General features: G+C 37.2%; 1 protein-coding gene across 4 annotated transcripts in view; it reads left to right on the forward strand.

The window, feature by feature from the left end:
- The window catches only part of RFX4 (regulatory factor X4), an 87,149-nt gene that overhangs the window by 19,925 nt on the left and 51,255 nt on the right, over positions 1-15,969 (forward strand). For 2 of the 4 annotated variants that reach the window (XM_021535963.3, XM_021535952.3), the window contains exons 2-4: positions 735-821; positions 7,565-7,625; positions 13,503-13,626. In XM_021535963.3, coding sequence (XP_021391638.1) covers positions 735-821; positions 7,565-7,625; positions 13,503-13,626 — 272 coding nt within the window. Of the gene's footprint in view, positions 1-734; positions 822-7,564; positions 7,626-13,473; positions 13,627-15,969 lie in introns of all 4 variants that reach the window. The other 2 variants (XM_085570368.1, XM_085570369.1) reach the window with 1 other exon arrangement.

A 15,969-nucleotide genomic window follows, 5' to 3' on the forward strand; every position in this document is an offset into this window, starting at 1 on the left:
GTAGGTATGATCCACTCATCTGACTGGTGGGAACGAATTGAAAACCAGGGAGGAACAGGAGTGGCTGCGTTTGCTCTGTGGGGTGACAAAGGTTTGAGCAGCTCAGCAGCTGCTGACTTGCTACACTGGGCTTGTACCATGGAGGAAGAGATTTCAGTAGTGCCTGAGACTCCACCAGTGTGAATGAGGTTGTAGGACTGGGCTTCACAGAGCACCGTTTGAGCCTCAATTTAACCAAAGTTCACATGAATGATTGATTTTATACCCAGTAAGATTTCTTCCAAAACCAGCAGGAATACTTGAGGATATAAGCCTTTGCCAGACTAAGACTTGGAAACTAGTGTGATTTCTGTGTTTCACTTGATTTTTATTTTTTAATGTATCATGTGATGGGGGGTAGAATATCCCGAGGACCTTTGTTTAGCACACAGAAGTGTTTCAGCCTCTGTAGTTTAAAAGCAAAAAAAAAAAAAAAACCAAAAAAAACAAACAAAAAAAAAACACCAAAAACAAACCAAAAAAATGAAGCTAGAAAACAACAGCTAAGTTTGAAAGCAAGAAAGGATTTTCTTGCTAAATATACTCAGATGAAGAATATTTTAATACAAATGTTCAAGATCACCATCTGTTGAATGCTGACACTTTATTTAGATTTATCTGTTGCAAGTTTATATTTTATGCAAAAACAAACAAATGAGCATATTTTCTTTTTTTTTTTTTTTTTTTTTTTGCAGAGAGTTGGATTGAACGATGTCTCAATGAAAGTGAAAACAAACGTTATTCCAGTCACACCTCTCTGGGGAATGTTTCTAATGATGAAAGTAAGTAACTTGTCATTTATGTAAACATGTCCAAGTGTCCTTTCCTGCTATATAAGTTGCTACAGCTCGATTAAGTTTTTAATACTGTGTATTTTAAAGGGTCAACTCACTTGACATACTGAATAGTTTTATTAATTTTTTTTCTGGGATACTTGCATTTTTTAAATGGAAATAATACTGTTTTTTGGTTAAAACAATCAGAAGAATTTGTGTGTCACTGAATTAAGGTTGAAAGACCACTAAAATGTGCTGTTAGGATCACCTTAGAAGAAAAGCCACCTGTTTTGCTTTTCACTGGTGAACACCATATGGTCAAAATATGGGAAAAAATGTGCTGTTTTCAATACTAGTACATCAAAACATAAATTTAAAAATCTTTCCATTAACAATGAAACAATTGTGAGATTAAAAAAATAACTTACTAAAACATATTTTATTTTCAGAGAGAGAAAACATTTATCAATCTAGCTGATTTAAAATCAGCTATTTTTTTTCTTTTCTAGTGATAGTAATTTTAGATGTTGATTTTTAAACAATAGCAGGTAATCAAAATTATTTCAAAGTAGTTTAAAACAACCAATTTGTTTGTTTTTAAAATTGCAAGACAATTTCTAGCCTACCATTTAGTTTTCCCTGTTTATGCAATTTCTATTCTGCTTAATTTGCCTAAAGCAAAATATTCTTCATGTAACTTTTCATCTCAGGAATACATATATTCCCATTACAAGATATTAATGCAGATGGAATTCTTTAATCCAGTAACTAGTAATTTGCATTTCATAAATATATGTTTTAAAACTGTATTTTAAATATCTTCATTGCTGCAGTTCCCTTTTACTTTTTTTTTTTCTTTTTGCATTTTAAGAGAATTAGTTATTTTGACATCGTGGTAAAACTACATGCCTTGTAGCGCAATGTTGTAATGGGTCATGAAATTTGCTGTATTGAGGCCTTACTCTCTAAAATTTGTCTAGGGATATCTTCTGAGGGAATATATCTGAAGAGGAAGGAAGATGTTAGTAGAAAAATGGTATTTATTCATGACTCCCAAGCTAAGAATTATAGACAAGAATCTTTAAAAACAGACAATAAAACTGGGAGAGGTTTGGGGTTTTCTGTTTTTTAAAAAATAAGGAATAGAAATTAATTTATCTTAAAAAATTATAGCAGATTAGTGCTACATATATATAGTGCTATATATTAGTGAAAATACAAACAGCAGCTTGTAATTTTGAATTTCATGAGAACCGGTGAGATACACAAAGTTCATTTCACTCTGATGCTACTGAGAAAGTGGTGGAAGGAATCTGTAATGAATGAGATGTGTCTTCAGATCTTCATTGGGTCAGAATTCAAGATTGTTAAATATGCTTTAAATATGAGCATGAGAAACTTCCACATTGCTGGGGCCAGTAAAATGAGGAGCAGTGTGGTTTACAAGAGCAGGTGTTTCAGGCAGTGGCATTGAGAAGATGGGATGGTGGTTCATTCTGCCTTTATGTTCTGGAAATAAGGGGCAAGCAATGATAATGAAAGGCAGTGAATTTAGAACTGATAAAACAAATACATAAATGAATTTGTTCCTCTATTTGTGTGCAGAAGACATTGTCACAGCATATAATGGAAACCCAAATGAGAGGCAGAGTTGATTTTATCTAGCTTCCTTCTTAATAGCCAGTTCTTCCAGATGCTTCCTTTGCACTGATTACCAGCATTTCTGCAGTGCAGATAAGAGAATTAATCCACCTGAAAAGTCATCCTTGTTTTGAGGGGGAGGTGAGGGAGGGGAGAAGGTGAAGAAGTAGGAAAGCAAAATAAGCCACAGCAATAATCTCTGAAATCCAGAACAAACCAGAAGTTTCACTGTAGAAATCATTGTTCTATGTGCTCCTTTCTAGCCCTTGAGTTCTTTCTAATATTTTTCTAACACCACCCAAAAACCAACCAGAAATTTCCAAACCATCATGTCATTCTTTGTCCAGCCTCTGTCATACATTTACAAACAAAGCAGGAAGCAAAATGTTTTGAGAAAACCCACATAACCCTAGTTGAATTCTTCAGAATGATGGTCAAATTGCTGTTTTCAGTATAGGTCCAGTTTTATCTGCAATCAAAAGAAAGCCTAAACCACCTTTCTCTTGACTAGTTTTTTGTCTCTACATACGTGAGGCAACTGTTGGCTGGACTACCAGGGACAAAGTGGGTTTGGTTTTCAGTTGGTGTGCATTTTAATTTTTGGTCTTTGCTCTACTGAAGATTGAGAACTTGTGCTGAGAACTGATAATGTTCATAATGTTCGTAATGTTCTTAATGTTCATAATGCTTGCTCTTGTGACTCTTTTTATCCTGGATGATTTTAGAGTTCATAGGGTTTTAGTACAGGAGTAATAGTTTTACTGGTCTCCTTTTCTGCAGCTGAAGTATGCTACAGAACCACAGTTCAGGCCACAGGAGTCCTTTGCAATCTTCCATTCTTATCCAGACACCCCCAGGCCTCTTGAACCTGCATTGCACTGGGAAAGGAAGTGATGCCTCATAGCCATGGATTAACATCATCTCTGTGCTTCCTGGGGTGGTTCTTACCTTTTTGGAACATTTTATGACCACTTCCAAACCACTGTCTTTACATTCTAATATAAAAATTATCACTACATTTTATTTCACTTCCCAGCTTTTAAAACATATTTCCTGCTGCCACTTCCATATTCCACATTAGTCAAAAGATTCACAGGAAAAAGGAACAGTACAATCTTGTAGCCAATAATTTTAAAAAAACCAACTCCATAACATTTTCTGTGTACTGTGCATTAAACCAGATTATCCAAATTGAAATAGAGGTCTGGAAGAACACAAAGGCTTATGAAAGTTTCAACTTCAGTTCTGTGGGGAAAGAATCATGATGTTTCTTGATTAAGTGGAAGGGTTGCTTGTCCAAATTTTCTTGCTTATTTAGATATGTGAATGTGTAGACTTCCTATGAGATAAAATATTCAGACTACTTTTTATGCTTCAAAAGTGGTGTTCAAAATCCATGTTCATACTGGCTGTAATGACTTACCCAACAGCTTTTCTTTTGTTTGAACTAAACCTCTTATTTTTCCATTAAAAAAAAAAAAATTAAAAAAAGAGCTACTTATTTCCACTGAAGTTTTCCATGGAGAAAATTATTTCTTTTTCAATTATACCTACTCAGTGAAAACTATGCTCCCATGCTTCTCAGAGGATTTTAAAAGATCCCACTGTTCTAAAAGCATGAAATACATGCTAATGAGCCTGAATCTCATTTATGGTTGCATCTAAGTAAGAGAGGAGATAGCTTAGTACTATAATTTAATTTTGGCTAAGGCCAAATCACTTCTGAGAAGGATCAGAATCTGGCCTGCAGGAGGTACAGAGGAAGAGGATATTCCTCTGAAAAATGTGCAGCTACTAAGGTGAACTAAGGGAAGGATTTTATCTATATAAAGATACAAACCATGTTAGCTTCTTAGTGGTTTTAGACACATGCAGTCATCACTGGAAAATACAGGGCTCTCCAATTGCCTCCACAGTGAAAAGAAGAACTTAGTTCCATTTTAGTTAGCATAAACAGACTAAAACCAACACGTTACAAAAAAAGATGTGTCTTTCCTTCAGGTTGTTCCACTCCCTGTGTTCAAGGGAGTAGGCTCAAAGCTGCTGAGCACAGCTCCTATTGTCTCTGTGTCTTGCACCAAGAAGAAAGAAATCCCTTAAGCTGTACCTAGAATCAGACAGCAAAAGTTGTAGGATCTCAGTGAGATCTCTGGGAAAGCCACAAAGATATAAACATGCACAAGATACAAACAGGACTCTACTTGAGTGGTTTTGAAACAGAATTTTGGAAGTAAGATGGAGCACTTAGCAAAAGAACTTCCATGGAGTTAGCAAAAGAACTTCCATGGAGTTGGATCCTCTGATATCTCTGTGAGCCAACAAATACTGTTTTTCTAGAACACCACTGATTCCTGGTTTTATTATGTTTGAAGGCCGCTTCTGTGCTGAGACTTTTACTTGCAGCTGTCTAAGCTATTATCTGCATTAGGTTTGGGATGAGTACCAGGGTTTCCACCTGATCAGGCACATTTCCTTGGGATGCTGGTAGTTCTACTGGCAGTGGCGTGAGCACGCTACATGGGTTTCTCCCTGAGGTGCTGGGTGTGAACCCCTGCAACTGTGAATTGAACAAGATTTTCTCTTGTGACTTCAAGACCTTTTGGATTTGTCACAGAAGAATTGTCATGTCTCTTCTTTGACAGTGCCTTGTAGCAGGACTTCTTTTCAGTGACTTTATTTCCTTTCCCTACAAAATAGGTTGGATTTTAAAAGTATTGAATTTTAAAAGGTATGACTTTATTTTAATCTACAGTGTTGTTTTTATGTGAATTGATAAAATGACAGGCTAAAAAGTAAGAAATGCTGTTTTCCCTTCCCTCTTTCATGTTAGAAAAAGTGATCTGGAATCAGACCTGAGTCAAGAGTTAAACATTCTCTGTTTTATATGGACACCATTAGGTGCCCTGATGACAGCTAAAATATAAAATATAAAGCTATTTATTATTTTCTGCTGGTCAATCATCTGATGAGATTATATTGTTAAACTAGACAAGGTAGAATTAAGAGCTTTTATATGTAATACCGAAAGTTTGTATTTCTAGGTCCTGTCTATTCCTGTACCATCTGCAACCCCTTCCATCTTTTTAATAGAAAAGTGAAAGTTTGGCTGGCAGCTGGTTCATTGACAGAAAACAAAAAGTTGCACTATTTTCCTGTACAGAGAATTTACTTTGGGGTGACAAGCACTAACTCTCTGAAAAATTTAGCTTTGTTGAAAATCCAGTTGTTCAATGGAAATCAGTGCTTAAAGAAATTTTCTGAGTTACAGTTGAAGCCCATCCTTCTTTTTAAGGGATGCTTAAGGCAGGATGCTGAAGGTCTTTAAGAAGGATCCCCGGGAAGCAAACATAACTGAGGAGGGAGACATAAATTGTAGTTTATTACCTAATTGTTAGTTTGTGTCATTAAAACAAGTTCTGAGGGAGGATTTGAGTGGGAGGAGCTGGGCGCAGCTGGTGTGAAGTGCGTCCGAGGGCAGGTTAGGCAAAGCACCTGCTCACGGCAGCTCATTCTTAATGCAAGTGAAAAACAGCTGGTGGGGGGGATGTAAAGGGTGTAGAGATACTGTGCAACTTAGATATTGATTTGCAGTTTGATGTCTGGCACGTATCCAGAGGGGAGTTCAGCCGCGTTAGCGCAGGTGGAAACCATCCCCGGCAGGTCCTTGGGCGTGCGGGCGGCAGCCCCGGCCCCGCGGCATCCAGCCCCGTGCGAGCGCCGCGTCTGCTGCGCGCCGGCCGCCCGCCTAGGAAAAGCAAACGAAACCCACAGTTTAAAAGTGATTTGAGATGCGTATGTTGGTCCTGTGCGCTGAATAAAAGCGGGCCCTGAAAGGCAGGGAGGGAGTGTGCGGCCCAATAATTAGGGGCCCATTGTGATGCAGATGCGGGGGGGCTGCGGAATGGGATTTCCCGGCGCGCAGGGGAGCGGCCGCGGGATGAAGGATGCTCGGCTGGCACAGCCTCCCGTGGGTAAGGCAAGAAGCCCTGGGGGACGAGGGCTGCGCGCAGAGCCGCCCGAGCCGGGGTGGTGTTTGTGTGCGTGGGCTCCCGGCACGGCGCAAAAGCATCCCAAGAGGGTCCGATGTGCGCAGGAGGCAGCGCGGCTCCCGGAAGGTCCCGCTCCTAAAGGCTCGCTTAAATTGCTTCTAAAAGTTAATTACATGAAGAAATGCGACTTGCAGCGTGGTGTACAGGTTTACCCCATTATTTAGGTATCAAAGCCATCTGTGCTGAATGCTTTAATTGGGGACAAAGCTGTTAAAATCTCAAAATGTGTTTGATGCAACACTGTTTCCCAAAGAATAACATTCTGGATTGTGCTCCACTCAGCTTTCACCCAGGAGTATTTTATATGTTTAACAAAACACGATTTAGTCAGAATTATTCTATGCATATTTCTAAGTTGTTTCAAAAGAACAAATGCCTACTAGGAAGAATCCAATAGTTGAAATTTTAATTACCTTTTTCTTTATTCATCTTTTATCCAAATTTTTTGAAAGTCAACAAATCAGAGTTACCTTGGAAACAGTTAATGGGGAAAGTTATCAGAGAAATCACCTGAAAAGGAATAAAATATATTACAGAACATACACTTCTTCTCGTTCAGAATTAATCACTGTAAATTTATAAACATCTAATATTTACCTTCTGTTAGGATCAAACAATGGATGTACCCCATTAATTTAAATGTCTTATCTAATATAAAATTTGTGTAAGGCAACAGTTCCCTTACAGTGAATGAAACTGTTTACATGTTCTCACATACAGGTAGAGATTCGAGAGTTGCTTTTTTTCCCTATAAATTTATTCTTTTTTATGTCAATATTCCTAGGTACCACTCTGCTCCTGCTATCAGTGATATTTGCAGGGCTTACTGCCTTAAGTAGTATCTACAGATGGTAGTTTAGGGAACACCATTATTTATATTTCCAAAATTGTGAGAAAGCTTTGGTACTTGAGCACATTTTAATTGTTTTTAAAATTAACTTAATTAGTTTTATAAAAATTCTTACAATTCAAAAATTATTTCTTTTCTAAAAACAGTTCATGAATTCCTGAGAAATTTCTGATGAAATTACATAGCTTTTTTTGTTTGTTTCTTAACAGATGAGGAAAAAGAAAATAATAGAGCGTCAAAACCACATTCAACTCCAGCTACACTGCAATGGTAAGATGCCTTTTAAAAGATCAAGAAAATCTATTAGTGTTTTTTCTAATGCCTTTTCCAGATGAAGGAACAGAGCTCTTGGCCATCTTAGAGTTCTAAGATCCTTTTGCTGTAAGTGTTCCATGTGCCCATTTGTAACCTGTACTGCATTTCTCAACAAATGTCTTACAGGATTTGTTTGAAAAGAGGGAACTCCTTAAAAAGTTTAGAGAATCTACCTATTTATTTGCCTCCTTTCCAGCTGATTATTTGTGGTTTGTCACTGTTGTTACATTTATTTCAAAAAGAAAACTAGTACTGAGATTTTTTTTTCCAAGACTCACATTTGTTTGTGTCTGATGAAGCCCACCCATACCAACTGTTTTACTGACATGAGATCTCTGTAATTTAAGGTAGAAGACAACAAAAGGAAAGAGGTTTGATTAATTTGTCAAAATCCCCTTGCAAAGTTAGTGAGGAGAAAAAAGGAAGGGTAATTAGGAAGAGAGAGAGCATAGTTTGAGAGTTAGTTTACAGTGCTATAAAAATAAATAAGTGCTGTTCCCTTTGTGATTTGCAGCAGTATTTTAGTCTGCATGTTCTGTAATATGTACCTCTAATTCTGACATCTCTTGCTATAGGTCATCTCTTAGACTTTTGTCTCAATTTAGGTTTTTAATTCTTGTTTAGATTTCTTAATATTGTAAGTCATCAAGTATCTTTTGAGAGGTTCCATATATCTGGCAGAACGCAACTGTCTTACATAGAAACATCTGAACATGCTTATCTGAAATTCTACAGTCTTTAGCTTGTATTAAGCCTTTTTAAAGAAAGACCTTTACTTTATCCATAAGTACCTGAAGTACTTCTTGTACATTCTGGATGAAAAGATAAGATTATTGGTAAAAAACATGAGTTTTTCAAAGCAAAATGTTAGCAAACTTCTTTCTCTGCTTCTGTCAGTCTCTTGGGAGATTTCACTGCAAAAAACCAGAAAAGAATAATTAATTCAGTGTATTTTACTAAATTTTTCTGCCTGTGAAATACATGACTGTGAAACATGCAAAAAGATGATTTGGATTATTTCTTCTATATTTGCTATTTAAAGTTAATTGTTGAGGCTTTTAGACTAAGAAAGCTCAAGACTTGTGGGTTGATTTTGAATAGGTTGCTGCCAGTATACAGAAACTTACTGACACTTTCAATGCAAATAATGAGATGGGCAAATATAAATAAAGGCATTTAGTTCAGAGGTATTGTTTCTTTGTACCTATTTGTATCAGAAAATCCTGTTTTTCAGAAGTTCAAGAAAAGTGAAGGACTTTTGTTTAACAGACACTCAAGAAAGGGAGTATCTATAGACAGAGAGAAAGTTATTAAAATAATAATGAAACGTCATAGTGGTAATTTATTATTTTTCATTATTCACTCCCACAGCTTCAACACAGTTCAAACAGGACAATAAAGAACTATCTAGCTAAAATAAAATAGCAAGCAGGTCTTACCAGTCCCAGATTCAGAGCAGTGTTTATTTTGCAGTGAAGTCAGTTAAGAGCCTTTTCCACAGGAGCAAATAATGTTGTAGCCAAGAAGCCAACATTAATTAGAACATCCAGTGATACTGTTCCCAACAGAAAACATGCAAATACTGTAAACAGTCTTTTGCCAAATACTTTCAAGCTTCGTCAGTCATAAAGGTTAGTAAATCCCTAAACTCCTGGGATATTGAGCCTTGCTGGAATGTAGTGTGCACACTAATGTTCATTCAGCTGTGTTTGCAGTAGAATCCTAGAATTTTGGTTCTGAAAAGGCTGCTTGCAACTTCTTCCCTTCTCTCTTGCTAGTGTACTGGCTTACTACCTGTCTGTTGTATTATGTTCCTTACATGTTGAAGTAGGTCAAATATTGTCTGCTTTGAGTTTTCTGGAGCATCTGCAATTTTCTCCATTCATCTTCCACCCAAAATTCAATTAGTTAACAGAAAGCAAAGAAGTTTCATGTTGAAAATCTTCAGCTGCTGTCAAACTGAATTATACAACTGGCTGAATTTATTAACAGGCATGTAGGTAAAAAGTTTCTCAGTTTATGAGCCATACCTATAGAACAGTTTTCTGGTAGTTTCCATATGCTTTTCAACATATGTACTGCAGCTTTGGATTGGTATTTCCTGGAGAAATTGATATACTAAATAAAATGGGAAGCTCAAAAGTTAGGGTCAAACTGCTAAAGTAGCATGCTTATTTTGGGTGAAGACGTGCAGTTTCCACTGTTCTGGAAAGTCAGACACATTAGCACTGGGTTATTTGTACTTCAGTAGCACCTAGTTTACCCAGGTTGCTAAACTGTTGTGATCAGCACTGTAGAATTGCTGCTCAGAGCACTTCCTGGAGGTGTAGCTTTACACGCTGGACAGTTTTGCTTGCTCAGGTTTGGTGGTTCAACCTCAGCCAACAACTAAGTACAACTCAGCTGCTCACTCACTCCTTCCCCTTCCTACTCTCGCTTGGGATGGAGAGGAGAGTTGGAAAAAGGTAAAACCCATAGGCTGAGGTAAGGACAGATGAATAATTAAAGTAAAATAAGACAATAATAATAAGAGAAGTAGAGTTAATGAAAAGGAAAAAGAGTAATAAAATCCAAGAAAAACCAAGTGATGCACAATGCAGCTGCTCACCACCCACTGAGCAAGACCCAGCTTGTCCCTGAGCAGTGATCAGCACCTCACAGCCAACTCCCCCCACATTATTTACTGGTTATGATGTTCTGGAGACTGGAGAGTCCTTGACTTGGGGTAAGCACAACTTAACAGCACCTGAAAGTGTTATCAACATTATTCTCATACTAAACCCAAATCACAGTGCAGTACCAGCCACTAGGAAAAATAAATAATCCTTTCTCAGCCAAAAGTGGAACATGTCTGTGTGTTCCTTGGGCAAGCATGTGTCCTGTCTTCTAACAGAGATCTCTGGGCTGGATTCAAGAGGTGAAATTGGTGGGGTAAATGATTGTTTTCAGGATACAGTGCCAAGCTGCCCTTGTTCTGGTAAATGGAAACCTCACAGTGGTCTGCAGCATCTGGTGTCTGCCAAGTAAAAACTGGTCATATTTTTACTGTTAGATGCTACTACCATTTAGAGCTAGTGAAGGCGATGGAGTGTCAAAAACCAGAAACTGAGGAAATGTCAGGTGGAAAAGAAAGAAGAGGAAGAAAGCAGTAGGGAAAGCATAGCTAAGACATAAGGGAAATAAGTACATTTTGTCACTGGTTCATTCATATTGCCATCAGCTTTATTAGTTATTCCTTGTCTGGAATCTTGCTGTAAAAAGCAAATTTTATCAATCCCGTGGAGAGATATCCTTAATATTTGTGCCTCTCCAAAGGTGAAATATGTTGAACATTTTAAATGTGAAGGATGGAGAACAGCTGAAGAAGCCAAGAATCGTGACTGGATGACTGTCAGCCTGGCTAAATAGCCTTTTCCTGGAAACAGGAATGATGCTTTTGTTTTGTTTCGTTGATGACACAAAATGAAGTGAAAGGCCTGGTAAATGTAGCATTACTGCCAAATACATCATAATTGAGGAAACTGCCAAATACATCATAATTTGGGGAACTACACAAGCTGGAGTTTAACTGTTAAAGCATGAATATAGCAATACCTGGTATTCTCGGTTTATCGCATGTTCCTGTGCTCATTATCATCTGTAAAGCTATAGCTTGGCTCTAAATGTTCATGTTTATTTCAGAGGTGAACTGGTTGACCAAGGTGTAAGTGTGAAACTTTATTTTACTTCATTTTGGGGTGTGTGTGTGTCTTTACTTCCCCAAACACAGAATTATTCAAAGTACAGACCACCTACCCCACGCAGTTTGCTGGCTTACAGTGTAGGTATTCTGAATAATAACAGTATTTTGATGGTAAAGTCAACAAAACTATTCTATTTTCTGCAACATTTATAAAAATAATTTTAAAAGAGCAAGGTAAAGCGTAGTGTGGGAATGGATTCTCCCCAGATTTGTACTTCCTTATGTTGTTATACTCCATAAAAATTAATCTGTTCTAGAATCTATGTGATTAGCAGTGTTTAACATCACAGTTGTTCTGTAGTCTTGAGATATAAAAATAAATCTGTAACAACACTGCAGATGTGACTCTGATATAGAATAATCTCATTTAATCTAGAATTTTGTAAGTGTATATGGAGGAAAGCAGTAATAGGAACAGATTGAATTGTCATTCCTGTGGAAAGATTAGGGGCTTTATTCCTATATTGTAGTATACAAAAGGTCTCATTGTGAGCTACTGGATTTCTCATGGCTTTATTGTAACACTATATAGAATGTTCATATATATAAGTATATTTTATAACTGGTAATGATTTGTTAGGTAGGAGATTGCATTCATTATTTTTCTACAATACTGTAGAATGAAGCTGGATTCAAAATATGATAAAGTTGTTAAATAAAAGACAGGAAAATAAAAGAAGTGGAGCAAGATGGGTTTTTGATCATTAAAAAAAAGTTCAGGTATAATGGGGCATTGTTCAGTGTCAGACTAATGACTCTCTGTGAAAGAGAGGAGAAAAAGAGAAAAATTCATCAGATATGAAGAGAAATAATTAACTGCTTTTCTTTCTGTCCTGTCTTGGTCACGGAAGCTGACATTCCAATTAGCAGCTATAGTATACAAACGAACTCTCCAGGTTTTGAAAGGAGGTTTTGTTAGAGCACTATGAAATTGAGGAAAGATGCCATGATGATATTTCTGTAGAAACCAGGGAAGAATAGATGTTGCCCATACAAACTGATTCCATTCATCTAGCAGAATATCTTATTAAAATAGTTTGCAGTCACAAATGATCACGATAACTGAAATGGGAGGTAGGTCCTGAAAAAGGCAATGAAGGAGAGAAACAAGATATTTGGAAGGTGTTCTGCTGCTAACAAATGGCAGGGAATTATTTGATGTAAAACTGGAGTTTTTTGAGAATACGTATTTATTTTTTAATACAATTAAGAGGAAGTTACACCTAACTTTTTCCCTTACTCAGCAAGGCAGACAAACGCACATGTGACAGTAAATGTCTTTGACTGACACACGATTAATTATGGTTTAATGTTAAGTGTATGTACATATCTCTTGAACATTTTTGGGTCAGCAATCATAAAAATGATATTTCAAAGGAATGTTTCCTCTAATCTATAGATTTGTAATGAGACCGGTTTGGAGATTTAAAAATGAAGCATATGCCTGCTCATATATTTGACATATAATTTAAAATTTTATAGATGTATTTTCATGTATGAAAAAAAAGAATAGTTTCTAAAAGGTAGAAGAGAATGTTATTTTACTGGGATTTTTCCAGCATTGTATCCAGATTGTGGTTTCTTTTTGTTTTTTCACTTTGCCCATAAACAATACCAAGAAAATATTACACAATAAGGTTTTGTGGACACTCTTGAGTAGTAGTAAATTATTTGCTTTAGCTATCCCTGCTTCCTCAAGGTAAGCAATTTTGCAGCTGGACAGGAGTGAAAAGAGTGCAATGAACCAAAGGTGATGTGTTCTGTAAAGAAGGAGAGAATGCTTCCCCTCAGGGAATATTTATTATTTCATAGCTGTACATATATTTGTTTACTGCAGGATGCTTTTAGGGTATAACATATTGCTGGAAACTCACAGTCTGTGGTTTTCATAACAAGTGTGAACCAAATTAAGCAAGTTAAGTATTATGGGAATTATTTGGAAGGAGCACTTAGGAACAAAGCAGGCAATATTTAGTAGACAAGAGGAAGTTAGAATATTTGCTCTTAAAAGATGAAGCTTTGTATATTGTTTACCATACAGGACATCCAACATACTTGCAGTTCTCTCTGTTTTATATTTGCTTTTTAAGGCTGGAGGAGAACTATGAGATTGCAGAAGGTGTTTGCATTCCTCGAAGTGCTCTCTACATGCATTACTTGGACTTTTGTGAGAAAAACGACACACAACCTGTTAATGCTGCCAGCTTTGGGAAGGTAAGTCTAAACTGCTGTATGACACCTTAATATCTCACCTGGTTCAGGTGAGTTTGTACTACTGAAAAGAACTAAATCTTTTACTGTTACAGACAGGTGTATGAATGAAATATCTTTGTGTATTCATGTTATTGGACAAAGGCTAAGATTTTAAGTATTTTGATGGTTGGAATAATTTCTAACCATGGCTAGGCTCCAGAGTATGTCAGTCCTAAGCATCATTGATGGTGGTATGGTGCAAAAAAATGGGCAGTTAAAATTGAATTGGAATTTGAATACAAGCCAGTGTAAATGCATCTGCATTATGACCTGCACCGCTTAAACAAATGTATAACTTTTAAAAACAGAAGGGTAAAATTGAATTCTGGAGCATGTCTGTGCTGTTCTTGTAAGCATAATATGGAGATCCTTGAATGAATGATATCAAATAATGTGGCAAATTCTCATGGTGCAGTACAATGCCTCCAGATGTGAAAGTCTAGAAAACTTCTTTTTGTGTGCACTGCAGGTACAGGCTGCCAAGCTATCCAAGTTATCTTCTCACTGTGATTCCTCGTGCTTCCCTTTCCAATCCTGCTCTAGTAAGAGGCAGTCTGGTTAACTCCAGATTCACAGTGGAGATGCACTTTTATCACAGACACAGCTGTGCATCATCTGGGTGTGAGCAGTAAAGCTCTACACTGGTAGCAGGTGTTAATAGCTGGCTAGAAGGTTATATAAAGTTTGTATTTTGGATTTGCTTGTTAGGTGATATTTTCCTCTCAGTGAAAAACAGGATAATATTTAAAACTGAAATTCTACCATAGAATGTGTCACAGGCCTTTAAAACCTGTAGGCTGTGAAAAAAACAAAGTGTAGAGTTTGCCAATGTTTTTGAAATGCTTGCAAGCATGAATCTGAAGCCCATTGTCCCGCAAGCTGTTCTCTTTTAGTGTTTGCAACATTTGTTCTATAGAATTTCTGGGTATTCAAAGAAAGAAAAATGTTTCTAGGGTAAGTGCCTGTGTAAAGAGTAGGTGAAGGATGTATTTAATGAGGTGACATTTTCTATAGTGCATCTTTAGGTCAGGCAGTTTGAAAAGGAAAATAAAATGTACTGTGTTGTAACATTACCATGTTTGTTGTGTCTTGAAGACCTGCATAACTCAGTGGATTCTGTGTTAGGTTTCTGTTTAAATACACTATGGAATTGTGAATGAAGTTGTTCATTGTACACATTGCTACCTAGTGATAAGTATAATGGCAACATGTAATTTAGGAACAGTGAAAATAAGAAACAGATTTCATGCAGGCTCACACATTTGGAACATGGCTCAAGTTTACACCATGCTACTTCTGCTGCTGCTAAAAACTTTTGTCAATTGTACGGTGTAAATATTGCAGAGTTTTTCCATCAGAACATAAATTTATCAGGATTTCCACCATTTATCAGTATGTGGCAGTTTTATACTACTGTTTAATCCTTCATCCCCCTCTCTCCTGCCTCTCATACATAGACCTGTTCATTGGTAGGAGTCTCTTGACCTAGCAGGATGGGTACTATGGTTTCCATCCAAAAATCACTGCATTCCAATGTGTTTTTCACGTGCTGTGGTCCAAGTGCTTTCCTCTCTGTTGCAAAAGAGTTCTGTAGTAGTGTTGCATGAAACTTTTTACCTTTTCTGTGGGGAGGAAGGAAGCCCTACACAATCATCATGGTACTGTTTCACACTAGTACTTTGGATGGCCATAACTTCTGTATCTGGGAACTGGCAATTCTGCACTGGTATGTCCAGGAACTTCAGACAACAGGGGGGAAAATATTGAAGTGAAACCAGCTTCACCATCTGCAGAACCCGAGCAGATCCCACTGCTTCTTTCCAGCCTGTTACTGCTAACAAAATATACTGCATAGGTATAAAAATCTGCAAGGGCAATCTGCATTTTCTCAATAGCTTGCACTTGCAGTCACCTTCTCCTTTGGAGCATGTACCGGTATGAAGTTTTAGCCAACATTTGCTATCGTGTGACTTAAATACCAAATTGGCAATGTGAGTTGCATAAATGCCTTGGAAGCAGTTGAAGCAGTGCAGTGACATAGGTGCTGTTTAAGGCATTCTGCACTTAGCTGCTGCAGCAGAGACCCTGGACATGTTTGTCCTCATTGGGAAACATCAGGAGCCCTGCAGCTGTCACTTCCTTCAGAGAAAGGAGCTAGTTGTTCTGTGCAACTGTAGACAGTTCGCCTTTCAGTAGACCACATTGAATTTATAATTAATCTCTGAAGTTTAGCTCTGTGGGCAATGTTAAATATGAAGGCTTTTTCTTTAACAAGCTGGTAGTTTGTAGAAAGAGATTGGAGTT

This window comes from Lonchura striata, chromosome 1A, assembly GCF_050655825.1.
Source record: "Lonchura striata isolate lonStrDom1 chromosome 1A, ASM5065582v1, whole genome shotgun sequence".
NCBI classification, from domain to species: domain Eukaryota; kingdom Metazoa; phylum Chordata; class Aves; order Passeriformes; family Estrildidae; genus Lonchura; species Lonchura striata.